Source organism: Carcharodon carcharias, chromosome 12 (assembly GCF_017639515.1).
Source record: "Carcharodon carcharias isolate sCarCar2 chromosome 12, sCarCar2.pri, whole genome shotgun sequence".
In the NCBI taxonomy this organism is placed as follows: domain Eukaryota; kingdom Metazoa; phylum Chordata; class Chondrichthyes; order Lamniformes; family Lamnidae; genus Carcharodon; species Carcharodon carcharias.
The window spans coordinates 96,545,164-96,565,587 of NC_054478.1; the positions used below are offsets into that span (position 1 = coordinate 96,545,164).

The 20,424-nt window shown below is 42.3% G+C and overlaps 1 protein-coding gene across 1 annotated transcript in view; it reads left to right on the forward strand.

The window, feature by feature from the left end:
• LOC121284884 (collagen alpha-1(III) chain-like) overlaps positions 1-20,424 on the forward strand; it is a 191,340-nt gene that overhangs the window by 154,581 nt on the left and 16,335 nt on the right. The window contains exons 39-46 of the mRNA XM_041200743.1: positions 1,185-1,346; positions 1,825-1,932; positions 5,489-5,596; positions 5,877-5,930; positions 6,052-6,159; positions 7,757-7,810; positions 7,956-8,063; positions 17,295-17,348. Coding sequence (XP_041056677.1) covers positions 1,185-1,346; positions 1,825-1,932; positions 5,489-5,596; positions 5,877-5,930; positions 6,052-6,159; positions 7,757-7,810; positions 7,956-8,063; positions 17,295-17,348 — 756 coding nt within the window. The remainder of the gene's footprint in view (positions 1-1,184; positions 1,347-1,824; positions 1,933-5,488; positions 5,597-5,876; positions 5,931-6,051; positions 6,160-7,756; positions 7,811-7,955; positions 8,064-17,294; positions 17,349-20,424) is intronic.

Consider the following 20,424-nt stretch of genomic DNA (forward strand, 5'->3'; position numbering starts at 1 on the left):
TCACCTTGTGTTTGTCATCCCCATGTTCGCCTCAGAGCCTAACCCCAGTCAAATGCTAGTTCCTGAAAGTGGACTACCACTGCACAGTGGTGTCCTTGTGTCTCAGTCACCTGGAGTAGAGGACCCCTGCATTCCCCAACCCTGGCTGGAGTACTGGTCACTGTCTGAAACTGGAGGCCTGTATGAGTACCACAGCACAGCGGTGTCCTTCAGGACAGCATAGGCAAGAAGCAAGAGCAGACCAAACCTACAGCCCCAGCAGTGTGGTGTTCATTTCAATAAGATGCAGCGCGATGTCAGATATGCAATGTATGTCCTACTTACCTCGAAGTTACCAGCGAACTGAAGTCTGACCTGTGCCCGTAACTCCTTTTCAAACGGGTTTGAGGCTGACGTAATTTCCTGCTGGTGTGACGCAAGTTTGGAAGGTATGACATGATTCTGGCGAGCAGCTGTTTTAATGAGCATTCATGAGATGTTAATGAATGCAAATAGTGTTCATGTCACTCGTCAGCAGGATAACCGACCCGCCATTGGGTGAATTGCAAACTGTTTTTACGTTGGTGGCTTTCCAAATTTTTGCCTGCCGCTAGATTTTCCAATCCCTCCCACCACAAAACAGGCGGGATGGGAAAATTCCGCCCATTGATTATGTATGAGACACTGTTTCTCTGCTTGTTTTTCAGAGGTGAGATAGTTCAGTAGACAACATGCAAAATATTGAAGCATTCCTCTTGTCTCTAATAATTCACATTGCAAATAGGTGACATAATTTCAATTTAAGATAACAAAATAAAATGAAAGAATTGCATTCATGGCAAAAGAAAACAAATTACCACGTGAGGGATTGAATAACATAATTTATTTTAAAATGAAAAAATGATATTTTCCCTGTGAACTTCAACTAACTTTTATTCTCAGTATGTCCGACATTGTATGCTTTGATTATTCTTATTTGTATCACTGGTCAACGAGTGGACAATCTCTGTTTAACAAACTCCTATCCCCACAATGAAGTTCCTTGGTTTAATTTATAAGGGCGGAATATTGCCGTCGGCATGTGGGGGGCAGGCTCAGCACGCCGATGCATAAAATCTCTCGCTGGAGAGCCACTGAGAAATTCCAGATGATGTAAATTGTGTCCTTTTAGGCTTTCTGTTAACCCTTCTATTTTATTTGAACAGGGTAGCCCTGGTTCTGCTGGCCCTCCAGGCCTCCCTGGTAAAGATGGTCCTGCTGGTCTAGCTGGTAAAACTGGTTCACGTGGTGAAATTGGGCCGACTGGTCTCAAAGGTGAACCTGGTACCCCCGGTGACAAGGGTTTATCTGGTGGCCCTGGTTCTCCAGTAAGTAAGACATTTAGCTTGCATCTAAAACAAAAAACGCAAATGCTAATACTCAGAAAATTGATTAATGATACTGGAGATGATTTCTGAAATACAACTAGTAAAATGATTCATCAAGAATTATTACACATAGCAGCATCATTCTGGAAAATTTAAGTTACATCCCTCAGATTCTAAACACAATGAGATGAATTTGCTGTGACATCGTCACATATCCCTAAGCAATGTATTATTGTAGCCCAATGATGAAAATACTTCATGATACACAATACTTTAGCTTTTGTTAATATCAGGGATGATTAGAAAAATAAGCAGATTGACTTTGACAAAACAGAATGGGATTAACACCAGACAGAGCATCTAATTTTCTTAATGTCATTGACTTTAATTGGATATTTCTTAATAATGCTTTGTCTCAACTATTACGCATAGGATATAAAAAGCCTAATTATTTTCTAAATCACATTGTCTTTAACAGGGTCCTCCTGGCATGCCTGGCCCTCACGGTTTGGTAGGATCACGTGGCTTGGTAGGCTTACCTGGTTCACAGGGACGACCAGGCCCTTCAGGTACAAGAGGTCCACCCGTAAGTACTCACTATCTTCCAGAACTTTTACTTGTTCCATGTCTTTAATCTACATTTACTGGATATTAATTACGGCTTCTGGATTCTGAAAGAGAGCTATTTCTCCCATATTAGCAAACTAGCAAGCAATTTACTACGTTATTCCTTCTGGAAACAGAACATGTGTTTTCACTACCTGATCTAGAAAGAGCGTCAGAAAGAAAAGGCTATGTTTTATGTTTAAATTGCATTTAAATCGCAGACTCTGCTATCAGCTGTTAATCAAGCTCAAGCAGTATAACCTCCACTGATTTCTCCCCCACCCACCCTCTTCCAGCTCATCTTTCAAAGTCTCTGAAATCCACACCAATTTTTATTTTTTTTTTAGCCCCACAAAAATTGTAGGTTTTTGACTAGATTTTTCTGAAAACCCTGGTCATTCAGTTATTTTTTTGCAGCAGCTCTAAACGGTTTAGTCAACATTGTTTTCTAAGGGTTCAACTTGTTATGAGCAGGTGAGAAGGGATGAATTGGTTGCCCTTTATTCAACCTCCTTGGTTGGTCACAACAAAGGTTTAAGTTACTTTTTTATGAGGATGTACCTTTTCCAGATCAGAATGCCTTTAACTATTTAAGCTGTGAGCAAAAAGCAACCGATCAAGCAAGGATTTCTTGAGTCAAAGAGCAAAATTATTAACCAGTAAACCCAAGAAAAATAATCAAAATGTGACATCGAGCATTCAGCTCTCATGCAGTGTCATAAAAACCGATCACAGCCACGAATTACTCACAGGCATATTGAACTTTTTAAGGAAAATGTGTCTGTGTTTTTAAAGAAACACAAGCAAGGACACGGAGCAGAAGATGGCTAATGATGTAAAGCGACCACTTCCTGGAAAATTCCTATTTGGATTATACTGACAGACTTGCCCTGAGAGAACCTGGTATGTCGCACCTGGAGAAGTGTCATGGCCTTCGGTCTGTCCGCAAGCATGACGCATACCTCCCTGTCGCTCATCATTTCAACATATCACCCTGCTCTCATGTCCACATGTGCGTCCTTGGCCTGCTGCAATGTTCCAGTGAAGCTCAACGCAAACTGGAGGAACAACACCTAACTTTCCGACTACGCACTTTACAGCCTTCTGGGCTTAACATTGAGCTCAACAACTTCAGATCATGAACTCTCTCCTCCATCCCCACCCCCTTTTCAATCCCCCTTTTTCTAATTATTTATATTTTTAAAATATATTTTTCTTTTCCCACCTATTTCCATGATTTTTAAATGTATTCCCATCCATTGTTTCATCTCCAACTTTTAGCCTATTTCAATCCCTTCCCCCCACCCCACCCCCACTAGGGCTATCTGCCACTTGCTCGTCCTGCTTTCTACCCTTAATGTCACCATTAGCACATTCCACAGCTAATATCACCACCGTCAACACCCCTTTGTCCTTTAATCTATGACATCTTTGGCAATCTCTTCTTTGCCTCCACCTATCACTGGCCCTCCATCCAGCTCTATCTGTCCTACCCAACCTCGACCAGCTTATATTTCACCTCATTTCTATTTTTCTTCAGTTCTGATGAAGAGTCATACGGACTCGAAACGTTAACTGTATTCCTCTCTGCAGATGCTGTAACCTGCTGAGTTTTTCCAGCTATTTTTATTTTTGTTTCAGATTTCCGCCATCCATAGTATTTTGCTTTTATCTAAAATCCATCTCCTGTCGATTCATATCTCAGGATGTGTAAAATGGTCAGAAATCAAAGAAAACAGACTCTGGGGTATTTTTCGCTTCCAGGAATACACAGGGAAAAATAGGTTAAAAGGCTAGCTGCAGAGCAGTGCTAGTGTGCTGAGAGTGACAACACAAGAAGATCAACTGGTCACCCCTGCAGTTACAGGCAAAGCCTCTCTTTCTCTGTCTGTTGCTGGAGGCAAGTCAGCAAAGCCACAATCAAAAAAGAAATGGGACAGCTTTTTTTCAGCCAACCCACAGAGCCAAGTGTCTCCAAACCAACCGCTAAACCGCCAAAGTCAGCTCTACTGGAATCACCCAACTTAACGACTGCAACGTATCATCAGCTACGCCTCACAGACAAGCCAAAGACTGATTCATATATCTTTTTAAACTTATTTTTCACCTCTTAATTCCTCAGGTCTGATTTTTGTGTATGTGTGTTGCGTTTTTATTATCTTTCTCAGGTTTTTAGTGACTAATAAACATACTCTTTCTTTGACTGAAGAACGCCTGGTTAAATTTGGTTCCTTTTAAAACATAAATACATTTGGACTGGGAAAAGGTATCCACAGAGGAAGGAATCCCTTTTTAAATTAACCTTGTTGCAATCAACCGAGGGTGTTGAATAAAGAAGCGGAGCCAGCTCATTTCTCCTCACCTGGGAGCATAACAAAATTGGGGTCCCATTTAGGAAAATAACAAATTGAGGAGACCTCGCCAGGAACCAGTCATAACAGACACACATGCACACAGACACAGACACACACATATCAGAAATAAGGGGAGTTAGAGTTCAATTTTTAAAAAAAGATAGTATATATGTTAAGTGTCGTTTGATTGTCCTTGAGGCATAGATTTTAAATACTGTGGCTGATTTGGATTAGTTGGCTTCTTGGATGTGATCAGATGTAGAAGATGTAGCAATTATAATGAGATCTCAGGTCGCTGGTAGGTATCTGGTAGAGTTGGCTTCTCGAACCAATAAGCGACGCGCTTATTCCGAAAGAGTAAATGCAAGAGAGAGCAGCCCCCAGCCTGTTTCCTCTACTGAAGGCTTTCTTGACACCACCTATGTCAGTTGCAATCTCTCTCTAGTGGCTGGGCAGCCTTGCCTTGAAATACATCATCCATTGTGTATTTCCAAGAGATTCTGGGTGTGTCTGTGGTGGCAGCCATTGTTTCAATATCTAGTACATTGCATTTTTAATGTCTCTTCCTTAGACAGTCACAAGTTTCGATAGGTGCCTGGATTTAAGAAATGGCTCTCTTTTCATATTCCCCTGAAGGTGATTTGTTTGTTTCTCACCTTCATGCTGAAATGTGGCCTTACGTTTTTAAGCAGTTTGTTCTGTTTCAATTCAAATTGCAAAATCAGCCTTATTCTCAAAAAATAAATGTGCATAGCCTTGTGACAGGCTTGAAATACTTGTGCTTATTTTCAAATACCCCCATTTTTATCATGCCAGCTGTTTTCCACAGTTCTTGGCTCTTGATCTTTCCTGTTACAAAATGGCAGAGACTGCTGTATCTTTTTGTGAAAAGTAGATAATTATTTGAAGCAGATGTAGACACAGAGATGTGAGATTAGTTTTTGGATTTGTCTAACAAAACAGCTCACACAGACATGGGTTATCAAATAGCTGCCTTCTGTGCTGTAATTTGTGATGGATCTGTTGGTCCTAGGTTTTGCCCGATAGTCACTCATTTTTGGGGCTGACTGAGGACATGCGTTTCAGATTTCGAGATTTTTCAAGTATTGTTGTATTATATTCAAGAAGGTACAGTAAATCATAAGGATGTTTTTCAAATTAATACAATCATTTGTTATTCAGGGTGAGCATGGCAAGCAGGGTCCCCCTGGTGGTCCGGGTGAACGAGGTCCTTCTGGTCAAGCTGGACCACCTGGCGTGAGTGGACCACCTGGTCAACCTGGCAGAGATGTAAGTAGTTATATTCATGTTTTACCTTATCCTTAAACGGAATAACTGAAACCATACTTTATTCTACATTTTCAATACAGTTAGTATTTTATCATTTTCAGTACAGAATCTGTCATTTTTAAACAATAACTTTGGGTTTACAAACAACCATCAACTGGAAGTCTGCTGTTTAGACCCATTGCTTGTAAAGGTGTTTTATATACCCAGCCTTGTTGGTTGTGCTATTTCACAAGTATTTTATGTTACATTATGGTGAGGTTGATTTCTTGTTCCATTTTAGGGTAATCCAGGCTCTGATGGCCCTCCTGGCCGAGATGGAAATCCTGGTTCTAAGGTAAGAGCAAAGAAAACTAAAATGATATACAATTGCAAATTCAGTGAACAAATTAACAAAGAATTTGAAGTAAACGTTAAATTGTTTTTCTCACCAACGGCGACTGTTTGTGTTTTGGCAGGGTAATCGTGGTGAACCTGGCCCAGTAGGCCATCAAGGTTCCTCTGGACCTCCTGGACCTCCAGGTCAGCCTGGTTCACCTGGCAAACAAGGTGACAGAGGTTCATCAGTAAGTTTGAAAATTAACATCTGCTGCAGCTGTTCACTGCATTACAATTTATCAATGGGCAGAATTTTTCGCTTGGCATGAGGGCGCGCATCGGACCCATTCGCGTAATTATTCGGTCGACAGGCACACACGGGAGTCGGAAGCGTGCTGGCCGAAAATTAAGAGACCTATTAAGGCCATTAAAGTAGTAATTAGCTGAGATTTTTCATTGCCCGTCAAACGTTATGGCTGGCAGGCAGGCAAATTGGCCAGGTGGCCTTTGCATTTTTCAGGACATCTCATTCACGGTCGGGATGAGGTTTCCAATATGAATTTAAAAAATATATATTTAGACAGAATTTTCATCATCCATATGTTCCGGTGACTGATTCTGGTGCATGGACATTTTATCCCGGTCTTTAAAATCTTTTTTTTTGCATTTAAGCTCTTCAGCTCCCTGAGGCAGCTCTCAGCCTTCAGGCAGCTCTTATTTCGCACTCTCCCACGCCCTTGCTGACTTCAGCGCTTGCCCTCTTCCCGCTCCCCACCCCGGCAGCGCTGAGCCTTTCAGTGAGCCTTTCACATTGGCTGGCTGTTAACTGGCCAGCCAGCGTGAAATCGCAGTCAGGGGCCAATCGCGGTCGCGGGTCTGTTCCTCAGCCACGCCTGGGCCTGCCAATCTTGGGCGCTCACCAAACTAAAAATGTGTAAATACCTATGCATTATTCAAAAAATGTATTTGGTTCAACCAGACATTGTTAAAACCATTGAAGGTGTTCTTACTTACTTAAGCATAGGCTTAACTTTGTCCCTCACAGGGCTGGAGGAACTGTGGGCAGCACGACTTGGCCACTAGCCTCAGTCCATCGCAATTTATTTTGCTGTAGCCCAGGTGGGACCTGCCTTGAACGTCCTCATTAAAAGTATTAAGGAGGACCTAGCATAGCTTTGCTTGGTTAATATTTTTGAAATAAGAAAACAGCCATTGAAATAAATGTGTACTTTGTACACACACCTCAATATCTATATAGTGCACATTATTATAAAGCTGATAATCATGGCTTTCAAAAGAGAATTGGTTAAGTACTTGAAGGGGTAAATTTGCAGGACCATGGGGAAAGAGCAGGGAAGTGGGATGAAATGAATAGCTCTTTCAAAGGCACTGGCATGATGAGATAAATGGATTTATTCTGTGCTGCATCATTACGTGTTTCGATGATTCTTTACAGCTTTAAACGTTGGATTTTCTTTAGAAATATTCTGATTTCATGTACAAACTGCTATTCAAAGAACCTGATATTTGCAATCGGCCGCCTTGCGTTCACTCATTCCCGCCCAAGCAGCAGGATGGCAATCCTTCTGCTGGCAGAATGTGCTTTCACCAGTTAAATAAATCTGCATGAGGAAGTCTATGATGGCTGTAAAATGTATCAATCCTCAGGGAAGCATTGATGACTTACATGGAGAAATCTGTTGTCCAATTTATCCTGGCTTCTTAAATTGAATTAGACAAAATCCTTCCAAACCTGTTACCATTATTCACAATGATTTTGTAAGGCAGAATGTTTGAGTGTGACTGTTTTTAACTTTTCTCCCTTCTGCTATCAATACTTTTTAGGGATCGACAGGTTCACGGGGCCTTCCGGGCCCAGCCGGGGCTGCTGGACGTGTGGTAAGTTGGTGACTCTCTTTTTCAGGAAATCATATCCAATGGTTTAATTAGACACTAAATTGTTACCAATGTGTCATTTTTTGAAATTAAAGTTACGTAATACTATTACAATCTCTATGACATCATTTTCTCATGTATTTTTGAGGGCCCTCAAGGTCCACGTGGCGAAAAAGGTGAAGTTGGACAACCTGGTGGCAATGGTATCAAGGGTCACCGGGGATTCCCTGGAGCACAAGGTCTGTCAGGGCCTCCTGTAAGTATATTGGGTTTAGACTAGATTTCATAGAGATACAAGAGAAAGCAATATGCTTTCAAACTCCTTAAATGTACACTTAACATACTTATGCCCTGCAGCATATCAATCAAATACCAATTTGCTCCCAAAAGGTTAGAATCTCAGATCAAATGCATATTCAAATTTTTTACCCTTGTTGGGATTTTATTTTTGTGGTTCCTGGAGTGGCATGGCATAGTATCTCTGAGGAGAAGAAAAAACAAAGGGAAAATAGACCTCAAGCTTCTGAAATATTCTTATTGAAGAACTCAGAGTTACAATGGCTCAAAGTTGTTTGCAGAGTCTTGCCGTGTGCAAAATTAATATCGGGCAGAATCATTCCCTTGAGAGGTGGGCATGAGCTCGACCTAAACGGGCATATAATAGTGCGCAGTGACATCGGGCAAGTGTCCCAATGTCATCGCGCACTCTCGCGATATTTCGCTCGGTGGCTGCACGTGAGATGCAGCAGTGCGGCCGCTGACAATTAAGAGGCCTGTTAAGGCCCTTGATCAATGAATTAAATCAAGTTTTTTGCTGCCATTCAGTTGGCGGGTGAGCAAATAAGCCAAGCGACCTTTGCATTTTTTTGTGAAACCTCATCCATGGGCAGGATGAGGTTTCGACCAGCGATTTTAAAAAAACTTTTAAAACTCATTTTTAACATGCCCCTGCTCGTGTGACAGAGTCACATGAGGGGACATATTTTCCTTATTTTTCCATGCTTTATTTTTCAATTTAAAAACCTTCAGCTCCCTGAGGCAACTCTGTACCTTCAGGGAGCTTTCATGGAGCGCAGTCGGCGCATGCGCACACTTTAGTGCTCATGCTGTTCCCGCCCCCATCCCGGCAATGCTGAGGCCCCAAGCGTGCCTTTTACCATGGCTGGTCAATTAACGACCAGCCAGCATGAAATCGTGATTGGGGCCCAATCATGGGTGACAGTTTCACAGCTGTTCCTGGGCCTGCCCACCAGCCGCCCCCCCCCCCCCACCCCCCCCCGACCCGCCGCACCCACCTAACGAAATGAAAATCCTCATTAAAATGTTTATATCGGGTGTGTGTATTTCATAATTGAAACACTTTGAGATGCTTCTGTGAAACACGTGGCACTATATTAATGGGAGCTTTTCAGTCAGAGGATCTGGGAAACATATGGCAGTCTGGGAGAGACTAGGACAGTGGGATTTAAGGCTGTCTGTTGGGGAGACATGATTGAATTTGAGCATTGCTTAAGGAAATCCACATCTTAAGTTACAATTCTCCTACTGCTGTTGAATTTTTTCAGCCACTGTTGCTTCTAATTTGGAAACATTCCTTTTGGCCAAATTGACACATCTCCTGGAAAGGAAGAACATGATGAGAGTGCTTTCTCCAAATGATCCTCTACTTATACTGAATGCTGGTGTTGTACAGACCACCCATTATTTAACGTGCACACATATATATCTCCCAAGCATCCGGTGAGATAAATTTTATGCTACAACCCTGTCCAAAGTTGAGCGGGATTGTGGCGCAGAATTGCAGAAAATTTAGGTGGAGATGGTGGTGTGGCAGTAATGTTATTGGACTAGTAACCCAGAAGCCCAGGCTAATAGTGTGGGGAACATGCATTCAAATCCGACTATGGCAGCTGGTGGAATTTGAATTCAATTAATTTTTTAAAAATGTCTTTATGGGATGTGGGCATCACTGGCTAGGCCAGCATTTATTGCCCATCCCTAACTGCCCTTGTTCAGAGGGTATTTAAGAGTCAAGCACATTGCTGTGGGTCTGGAGTCACATATAGGCCAGACCAGGTAGGGACAGTAGATTTCCTTCCCTAAAGGGGGTTCATGAACCAGGTGGGATTTTACAACAATTGGCAAAGGTTTTGTGGTCATCATCAAGCTTTTAGTTCCAGTTTTTTATTGAATTTAAATTTCACCATCTGCTGTGGTGGGATAGGAACTCAGGTCTCCAGAGCATTTCCCTTGGTCTCTGGATCACTAGTCCAATGACAATATCAGTATGTCACTGTCTCCTGGAATATAAAACTGGTCTCAGTGATGGTGACCATAACAACTATCATTGATTATTATAAAAACCCAACTGGTTCACTAATGTTTTTTAGGGAAGGAAATCTGCCATCCTTACCCGGTCTGGCCTACATGTGACTTCAGACCCACAGCAATGTGTTGACTCTTAACGGCCTCTGAAATGGTCAAGCAAGCCTCTCAGTTCAAAGGCAAATAAGGATGGGCAACAAATGCTGCTCTTGTCAAAGACACCCACATCCCATGGAAGAATTGTTTTTTAAATCAAGTGGTGGGGCCCACTGTTGCATATCTCCTCATGTCTATCCTTGCTTGGACTGTTGCTGGCAACTCCTTCTCCATCCATGGATACAGATAGTGGAGGGATGAGGCAAGGGCGACTATGGGTCCCGAGCCGATTTCTCTCTAGACTATTTACCAATGTTTCCCAGAGAGGAAGCACTGAGAAAAAGAATTTAATGTCCAGAGTTTCCGACAGGATGGAAAAAGACTTGTAGCTGCCTTCACATCTTTTCTTTTCTTACACAGCCAAACCCAGGATCGATTTAGCTCTGAGGGCGAGGGGAAGAAGGAGAGAAAGAGATAGCAGAAGCTGAACAGATGTGGGGAGGTTTTGTGTGGCTGATTGGTGAAGTCAGCCAGCTGGCTGCCTTTCTGGCAGTGAAGGCCAAAGGCATTTTGATGCTTTGGACACTTCAATTGAACTGAGGAGCTGCAGATGTCAAATAGAGATTCTGATGCAGCTCTATAGATTTGGAACATGCAATATTAGAAACAAATACGGCTGAGGAGGATGCCATTTGGCCCATCATATCTGAACTGGCTCTTTGAAAGAGCTATCCAATTCGTCCCGCTCCCCTGCCCTCTCCACATATGTCTGCAAATCCCCCCTTTTAAATATTCATCCAATTCTCTTTTGAAAGTTACTATTAAATCTGCTTTCACCACATTTTCAAGTATTTCATTCCAGATCATCATAACTTGCTACACAAACAAAAATATAATCCAATCAACTTTGATTCTTTTGCCATTTACTTTAAATTTGTCCTTTGGTTACCAACCCTTCTGCCACTGGCAACAGTTTCTCTTTATTTACTCTATCGAACTGCTTTACGATTTTGAAAACCCCTATCAAATCCCTCTTTATCCTACTCTGCTCGAAGGAAAATAACCACAGATTTTCCAGTGTCCCCCAGTCTCAAGATAGAATGAATGTCTCTTGTCCCTCAAACTATTCCAGTAAATCCCCTCTGGACACTCTAAGGTCTTAACATCCTTTCTAAATTGTGTTTCCCAGAATTGAACGCAATACTCCAGCAAAGACCTAACCAGTTTTCATTTAAAAAATCACTGGAACTTCCTTGCCTTTGTATTCTATGCTTCCATTTATAAAGCTGAGGCCCAGATTTTCAGCACGCTGGAAAGCCTCCCTGGAAATCCTGGAAATGGCCAAAATTTTTAAGTCTGGCCCCTGAACCCGGCATTTCCCATTTTCACAGGGGCGGGACTGGAGTCAGGCTGGGGTTTGCACACGCGCGATTCTCGGAGACAGTTTTCCATTTAAATCACCAGCTGCCTCACTGAATCTGGAGTATGCAGATTAGAACAGTGAGAGGAGGTCTGAACTTGGTGGATCTTATGGATAGCCAGGATTCCCCTTTGGAGAGGTAAGGTATCCCTTTGGATAGGGTTCCAGGAAACCTTTGGGAGAGGCAAGGCATCCTTTGGGATTGTTAAAAGTGAACATGATTATATACTTTTTACTGAAAAACTCATTGGAACTGTCAAGCTTTAAAAGAGCTGTCCAGCTGTCAAGGAACTGTCCAGCTGTCAAGGAAATGTCTAGCTGTCAAGGAGCTTCCTGGCCGTCAAGGCTGTGCAGGATGTGTCAAATCTGTCAAAGCTACCCAAGAAGTGTCAAATCTGTCAAGGAACTGTCCAAGGATACTAGGTGAGTTAGCATGAAGGGGGTAAGGGCAAAGGGTGGTGGGGTCATGGGTTGGCACCTAGTTGGCATGGGGGCCATGGGTGTAAGTAGAGGAGCACTAAGTTGTCATAGGGGTGTGAGGGGCCATGCGTGTTGATAGACGGTAACTAACTTGGCATAGAGATTTGAGGGTCCATGGTGGGTGGGGGAACATGGGTGGGGCATACAGAGTGTCTGAGGGGAGTGAGAGCTGGAAGGATATTTTTGTTTTATTATTTTTTATATATCTCAACACAGTGCCAGGGCACAGAGGCAGGCCTTGAGCCTAGCCTGCCTCTGCACCCGGCAGCCTTGCATTCGTTTTGGGGTCACCCAACCCGACCCTGTTTCAGCCCTCCCCCTTCCTCTCTTCCCCAAATTGCGGGCGGCCAATTTTAAAGATCAGCTTCGCCGAGGTGGAAAATCTCCTGACTCAGCAAACTTGACCTGGGGACGAAACTCTGGGCCTATGGATCCCCTGTGTCTTTTTAAGCCTCCCCAACCTGCCCTGACACCTTCAAAGGCTTGATTCTCTGTTCCTGCACCTCCCTAGAATTGTACGATTTAGTTCATATTGCCTCTTCTCATTCATCTTACCGAAATATATTGTTTCACAAGTCTTTATGTTAAATTTCACTTTTCTAAATTACACCTCCCTCCTCATAAATTGCTAACCCCAACACTCACCTTACTGTCCCTTAACCTATTATGTTACCATGCAGCCACTGTCTCTTTGAACCCATAGACTTCATTGTTGCTATTATGAGGTATTTTATCAAACACCTTTTGAAACTCCATATGCGAAACATCAGCTGCACTATCCCATCAACCCTCTCTTACATCATCAAAGTACTAAAACAAGTTAGTGAAACACCATTTGTTTTTAACTAATCTGTACTGACTTTCATTTATTAGCCCATACTTTTCCAAAGGCCAATTAATTTTGGCCTTGATTACTGCCTGTAACAGCGTGACATTCAAACCATATTGCTTGTTGTTTGGACGCTATGGGTGCCATTTTGTGTTCAAAAGGGAGTCAGCAGCATGAGTGCAAATTATGGCTGAGTCACGTCAGATGCCACATTGGTGAGGGCATTAACATGTTCATAGTCAACAACTGCTGGAAGTAATACAGAGCAGGCAGACTATGATATAATTAAGTGTGCAATACTGATCTAACAGTGGTGCTAATTGGGAGCTCAGTCCTCCAGCTAACTCCCTCCCCTTATCCTTGCACAGCTGAACATGTGTTGAGTAGCAGGAAGGAGCCTTACCAGCACTACGTAAAAGTTCATCATATTTACAGGGAACTTGTTGGCTGACTTCTTCTGGTTGTTGCTACAAGATTTGATGCTTCTTGTAGTTGTTTCAAGTTGCCAAAGTCTATAGAAAAAACTGTATCAGGTACTCAAGGAATTTTTTTGACTTCAAGGTTTCTGCACAAGTCAGTTATTTCCAAACTTGGATGCACAAGTAGTCATTCCCTTGGAATAGTGCATGACTGGGAGAGTAAGCAGAGGTCATACAATGTAAGACAAGTTGCCAGAAGAGGGAGGAGGAAGAGGGAATGAAGGGCTCTCCAGCGGTAGGCCATATCCACTACGGTTTTCAGGGAGTAATTATTCTGCTTTTACTTCATCAAAGAACAACCTGTGAGGCATTTCCACTTCAGTAAGAGTGCCCTCACTGAAATTTGCAACCTGCTGCAGCCACAACTGCGACCTCAGAGTGGGGTGAAGACCTCATTACAAGTGGCTGTGACGATGAATATGGCAATGAATTTTTATGCATTTGGGATCCTTCCGGGCTTGAGCTGGAGATATTTGCAACATCTCACTGTTTTTCTATCTGCTGTTACCTGAGGACGGTCACTGACTCTGTTCATTAAGAACTAACTATATGTCATGACGCTATTGATGTATACAATGTAATTGGAATTTTTTTTTAAGTAGAGGTTTAGTCTGTGATTAGGTCTTAATTGGATTAAAGGCAGCTAGTCTGGGTGCTTTGATATATAGTAGTTTTGAGATGTAAACAGAGATAGAAATACATTTGCATTTTGTTGAACAGAGCATTCAAGAATGGGAGTGAAATCTTGCACCTAGCTAGGAGACACCAAGCAATGTTTATATTATTAATAAAATTGGAACTATGAAAGGAGTTCAAAGGGACTGGTGATACAATAAGAATTTACATTCAAAGAGAAGTGCTGGGTATAACAGAAGGGTATTTTTTGTGTGTGCAGGGCAGAGGCATGTAACATCAAAGGAGCTATAATTCTACAACTGTCTGCAAAGGAGCTAAATTGAAAGGAACCTCATTTAGAATTTGTAAGGTGAAAATCCTTTGCCTGGTGTCTGCTTAAAGTCTATGGGTTGTTTTGCCTTAGTATGGATTAGTTTGGGAATTTGTTAAAAGTTGTGATAGTAGTAATTTGTAGACGTGTATGTGTTTAATACTTTGTTGTAAATTAATAAATGTCTCACTTAGTTTGATATAAAAACCTCGAGAGAACCAGTTTCTTGAATTTAGAGCTGCAACTCGAAACGTACCAATTGAAAATCTAGGTTATGACAGTTGTTTAAAGTTTCCCTCTTGGATTTTAAATAACTCAAACTTTACAAATTGCTTTGTCATAACACCATACTTCATTCTCTCTTGCCAGAGTGAAGCAGGCTTGGTGAGCACATGGTGCTCGAGATATGAAGACTTCCCTTGTGCTATTTAAGTACAAGTAGTGCAACACTTTGAGGGTGCCACATGACAACTTTGCCCTATACTGCAACCAAGAAGGTTTGCACACTCTCAATGTGAAACTGATGTGTGACCATAGGCAGAAAATCATGCAGGTCAATGTCTGATATTAGAGCAGCAGACATGATGCCTTCGTTTTGCCGCAGTGTGCTGTGCCAGCTGCATTTGACCCACCACAGCAATCCAAAGGATGGATGCTGAGAATCAAGGGTCACCTACAAATCACATTACTCATGACTCTGGTGTGCAACCCACATAGATGTGTGCAGAATGCATATGACAAAAGCCATGCTGCCACTTTCAACGTGATAGATCAAACTATCAGTGTGCGGTAACAAAGCTCCCACTGACTGAACTGCTCTTGAGGAGCCCTGCAGTAATCAGCAGGGTGAGTGTCAAGAATCATCATAACCTGCTCTGTGCTGCTTAATCTCACAATTGAGGGAACAGCACTAACCATCAGCTATACAGTGAGAATCTCAGATAGAGGAAGAGAGGATGGCCCGTCTCTAGTCTATCTATTCGACGACTCATCCGACTGCAATATCGGTGACCACAACACTGATTTCCCATTCACTAACAGTCCCACACCTTTACCTTTCCTCTGTCACTGACCACCACAGTGTCTGTTTGGCCACAGTGCAAAAATTAAAGCCACCGCAAAATAACACTGCAAAAGAAATTTATAACTCAAATAATTTGATATTGCACACAAACTTTAATTAATCACCCTTTTGCAATCCCTTAATGCCTGTCTTCTGTGTGTCTTTGCCTGGCCTAGTGGTCCTATGCAGTGATAATCACATGGCTCATGACTTATGGTGTGCAATCCACATGGAAGTGTATACATTGCTTGTAGCATGGCTGGTGGAAAGCTGCTGACTTTCAGTGGGGAGGCTGTGGCTGACCTTGAAAACGACCTTGAGCAGCTCTGAACCTAGAAGGCATCATCTTGGCCTGGGTGGCAGCAGTTTCAGCTGGCTGGCTGACAGTCAACAACTAGGGCTCTAGTTGAGTGGCAGGGATAGGAGGATGGACTCTACCATCCTGAGACATGTCTGTATGTTTGCGTTCCATGCCACTCCCCCAGGGTTGGGACCTCAGCAATCCAAGCATTGTGTTGGAGGACAGATTTCTGGACTGTTGTGACACCCTGCAAGTCCCTTTTCAAGTTGTAATCTGACTAAATATGTAATGAACTATCAAGATGTACTCACACTAGCATCGGCATCTGCACGACATAAGTGTGAGAAATGAATGTTGTTTTAAAAATATTTTGGGGGAATATTGTGTTATCCCGTGAAGGCTGTGTGCATGTGCACATGGTTTAATTAAGCTGGGCAGAGATTCGTAGGGGACAGGTTGTCTGGGGGTGGGAGGATGGGGGCTGTTGGGGGGGGTGGTGGGGAGTGGGGATGGGAGTGTTTAAAACATGAAAAGGACAGAGGTATTAGGTTTAAGATGCAGGTGAAGAGGTTGGATCTAACATTTGCATTTTTAGATAAGTTAAGAGTTTGTTTGAATATCAAAGGGAATTCAGAAGTATCAAGAAATATGTTTGCACCTTGCAGGAGTTCCACAGGTAAATAGAAGTGAGGATATTATATTTTATTGACCCGAAAATATTCTTCCAAATATGTGTGAAAACAATGGAATCCAAAATGATAGGGTAAAAAAGGTATTTTGGAGTTACCCTGGAGAGCCTGAGGGAGCTATTTGAGCTGCAGTGGCTGGAGTTGGAGCTAAGCTGTTGAGCTGGAACTATAGCTAGTGCTCTGGGCTGGGACAAGATACAGATTTTAAATATCCATCCAGTCAAGTCAGAAATGTCTTGGGCTGCACAAAGCAATTTTATTCTGAAGCTTGGTTTTCCACAGCAGAGGGGAAGAGAGTTACAGGTCATGTGGCATGGCTTTATTAAAGCTACAGCAGTTTGCCTTGGACAATATCACTAGATTTTTATAATTAAACATCTATAAAGGAATGTAGCCTAGAAGGTGTAGAAAAGTAGAGTGTCTTTTTTGGGGAAATGTTTTGTAAGACTAAATTTAACAGTGTAACTGTAATCTTGGGTGCTTATATTTTCTTTTATTCTTGTAAACAAAACTTTTATTTTTAATTTTTAAAATCCCAAAAGTGCTACTGGACTTCTAACTTCTGGGATCAGTACATTTTGCTTTCAAATACAAAAATAAAGGGTATGGCACGTAAACCAAGTTTTCCCTGGGATTTGGTTTGTGCAGCAATTAACATTGGTTGTGGTCATAACATGAGGTAAACTATTCACTCCATCCTGACCTCAAATGGAGTCAGGAACAAAGGTCACCTGCCATGCCACACTCATGGTTATGGAGCAGGACTGAGATTTTTCTGAAGCCTTTTTCTCTAAAGATTTATTTGTGTGATTTGTACCTTTGTTCCAGTGTAAGAAATAAATCTTTTCTTTCTTTCCAGGGTATTACTGGGGAATCAGGCCAACCTGGAAAACCCGGAGCTCAAGGTGTAAGAGTGAGTAAAGTGAACACAGTTGCAAAACTCTTTGTAAAACTCTAAAACATGATATTCTAAATGATCATTAAAATATGTCTTGGATATCATATGAAAACAGGAATAGGCAGATAATTTTATTAATATAAGTATCAACTAAATTGTTCATTGCTTAAAACTAATGGTACATAAGGGCTGCGATTTTGCCAACTGTGGGGCAATGCTTTGGGGGTGGCTGGGCCAGTAAAATGCAAGGAAATTTTAAAACAGTGGGAATGGCTGAGTCTCGGTTGCCCGCTGGCTGGATGTGAGTTGCCAATTTGAATATGTAAAAGTTCAATCAAAGCCCATTTTCCAGGCCACCAATATTTTACCAGTGGCCGAGCACCTCCCTGACCCATGGGATCTTGCCAGCTGCATGGAGGTCTTCTCCCAGCAGCTGCCCAGAATGGACGAGAATATTGGGGCCAGAAGTGTCTTGCAAATGCCAGCTGCAAAAAAGTACAATTCTTTGCCACCCCTGCAAGGGCACCTGAAAATCGACATGCCCTCATGTTTCCTTTGCTGTCTCAGCAGTGGCCACCTCTCTTGTCTGCCATGCCAAAGCTGCCAGCCCTCTGATTGGGCCGCCAATGTGGAAGGCCCACCCACTTTCCTTAACAGGCCGCCTTTCCCACCTGTCAGCTCCCAATTGCCCTGTCCTGGGAATACCATGGTGGAAGTCCAGCTCCTACCCAATTATGCTGACCAACAGAGAAACTCCCTGTAGTTGTGACTTCCCCCCTTGTTTGGGAAGATACTCCCCCAAGAATTATGATAAATCATGAAAAATGATTACAAGGCAATATCTTCATAAAAAAACTAAGGAACATAAAAAGCAACATTAATCATAGGAATTGGCCATTCAGCCCCCCAAGCCTGCTCCAACTTTCAATTAGGTTAGTTCATGAAAGTCAGGAGCAAATTTGAATTGTTTGTAACTATTAATTCAATTAAGTTATTGCCTTTTAATCATTCCAAGGCATCAGCAAGGCTTGTTTTAATAACCATCATTTCCAATATTCACAATTGCTAAGTTTCATTTTTTTGACACACGTTGACATCCACACAAAATCAATCAAAGCCATTGATGCCAGTTCATTATCTAAGGACTTCATGGACAATGTATGAGCAAATTTCCCTCTCGTCCCGCTATCCATGTATGTCAGGCAGAGATTGGCAAAGACCCACTCTGCTTGAATGAACCCAAACTCACCCATAATTCTGATTTCTGGGCATTACAATCCCTGGACGGTTCTCAGGTTTAAGGACATCCCTTGGAATAGCTATGCATTTAAAATCTAGAAGTAATGCCTGGTCACATCAACAGACCTGTAGCAATAGTATGGCTACCAGATTTGGGGCCTTCATGCCACTGTCCAAGAACAGCAACTAGATGGCTTTCAGTTCCTTGATAGCATTGAAAAGCAAAACATTATCCATTTGGAGTTGAGAGGAGGTTGCTGGCTGCTTCTTCTCAGAGCTTCATGCTGATACAACATTTAAGGCCCATTCTCAGCAAAGAGAAGAAAAATCAGCCACAGTATCTTCTGACTAAAAAGTTACCCAGAACATACTTCCATAAAAATGACCCAAATAAAACTATACTCATTACATGTTGACCTATTAACACAATAACCGGTACAGACATTATGGGCTGTATGGCCTCTTTTTGCACTATAACTTTTCTACGATTCTATTTTAAAGTAATCCTAAGATGCTTTCCTACTTTTATTTTTCAAGGCCTTTTAATTCTTCTTTTCACTCAGCCTCATGAAGAAATTTTCATCGCATCTGTACTTTTATACTCAATGCTTCTATTTATGACATCCAAAAATCAAGTGAACATTTTTTATGGCTTTGTCTGCCCGCACTCACATTGTCAGGAAATTATGCGTTTGATTCTCTAAGTCTCTCGACTCACACACTCTTCAAGGCCTTTCCCTTGATTACATACTCAGATTCATATTTTTTCTTCTAAAATATACTTTGTGCTTACGCACGGGGATAAGGGGCTCTTCATTGACCCCTGCTAGACCCCATTTTCACCATTTTTTGATGGATTCAATGTAGTGAAGTCCCTGCCCACAGAAGAAACTGAATTGGATCTCTTTTTGTATCAGTGCCTGCTGCAATCCTACCTGCCACGTGAAAATTAGATGTAATTTGCAATTGGCATTGAACACCTATGGCCAACATACCAACAAATGCTGGTCTAAAAGAGGAATTGTTCCTTGCCAGCTGTCAATATTTGGGTAACTGGATAATAAATGGCTGCTTTGACAGGAATTTTCAACTATTAAACTTTTGCTGCTCACTCCTTGCTTCTTGCCATTTTTTTGAACCTCCAGTTTGCCAAAAGGTTTAGTCATGCTCCTGGTGCTGTTGCTTTCACCTGAATACATTGTCCTACAGCATCCATGCTGTTTCCTTTTGGCATTCCCTTTTATTGTATGGCTATGCTGAGAGACCGAGGGATAGAAATTGCTTTGTCTTGCACCCATTTTTCAGATGTAAAATGGGTAGAAAGTATCCCAGGTTGTCCGTGGAATAGTCTGCGCCCAATCCGTGCAAGCACTAGGCCCACTACTCAAGTTGAGGGGCCCACATTTTAGGTGCCCTGGGAGGATACCTAAGACAGGCATTAGGCGTTCTGAATTTGTTATTGAGAGGCTTAACTCCTGGGGCAACATTTACCCCACGTTGAGGGAAGGGGGGGGGAATATGTGGGAGTGGGTACAAATGGGCGGGTTCCTGATCAATTGGGGGTGCGCCGCCATTTTAAGTGTGCAGGCCCACCTAGTGTGACATCTGCCAGGAAGGGCTATGCGCTCCCTGTGCGGGTGTGGGGTGGGGTTTCCCTGACCTGGGAGTGCGCTCTTTTGTGCAAGTGCTGCCTCAGGGAGATTGGCTCTGGTTTGAAAATTTCAATAAAGAAGGGGAAAAAAATTACTTACATGTCCACTCGTTTGCCACTCTCACATGAGCTGGGACATGTCAATTTCTTTTATTTAAACATTTTATAAAAATTGAAATACCCTCAAGAAACCTCATCCCG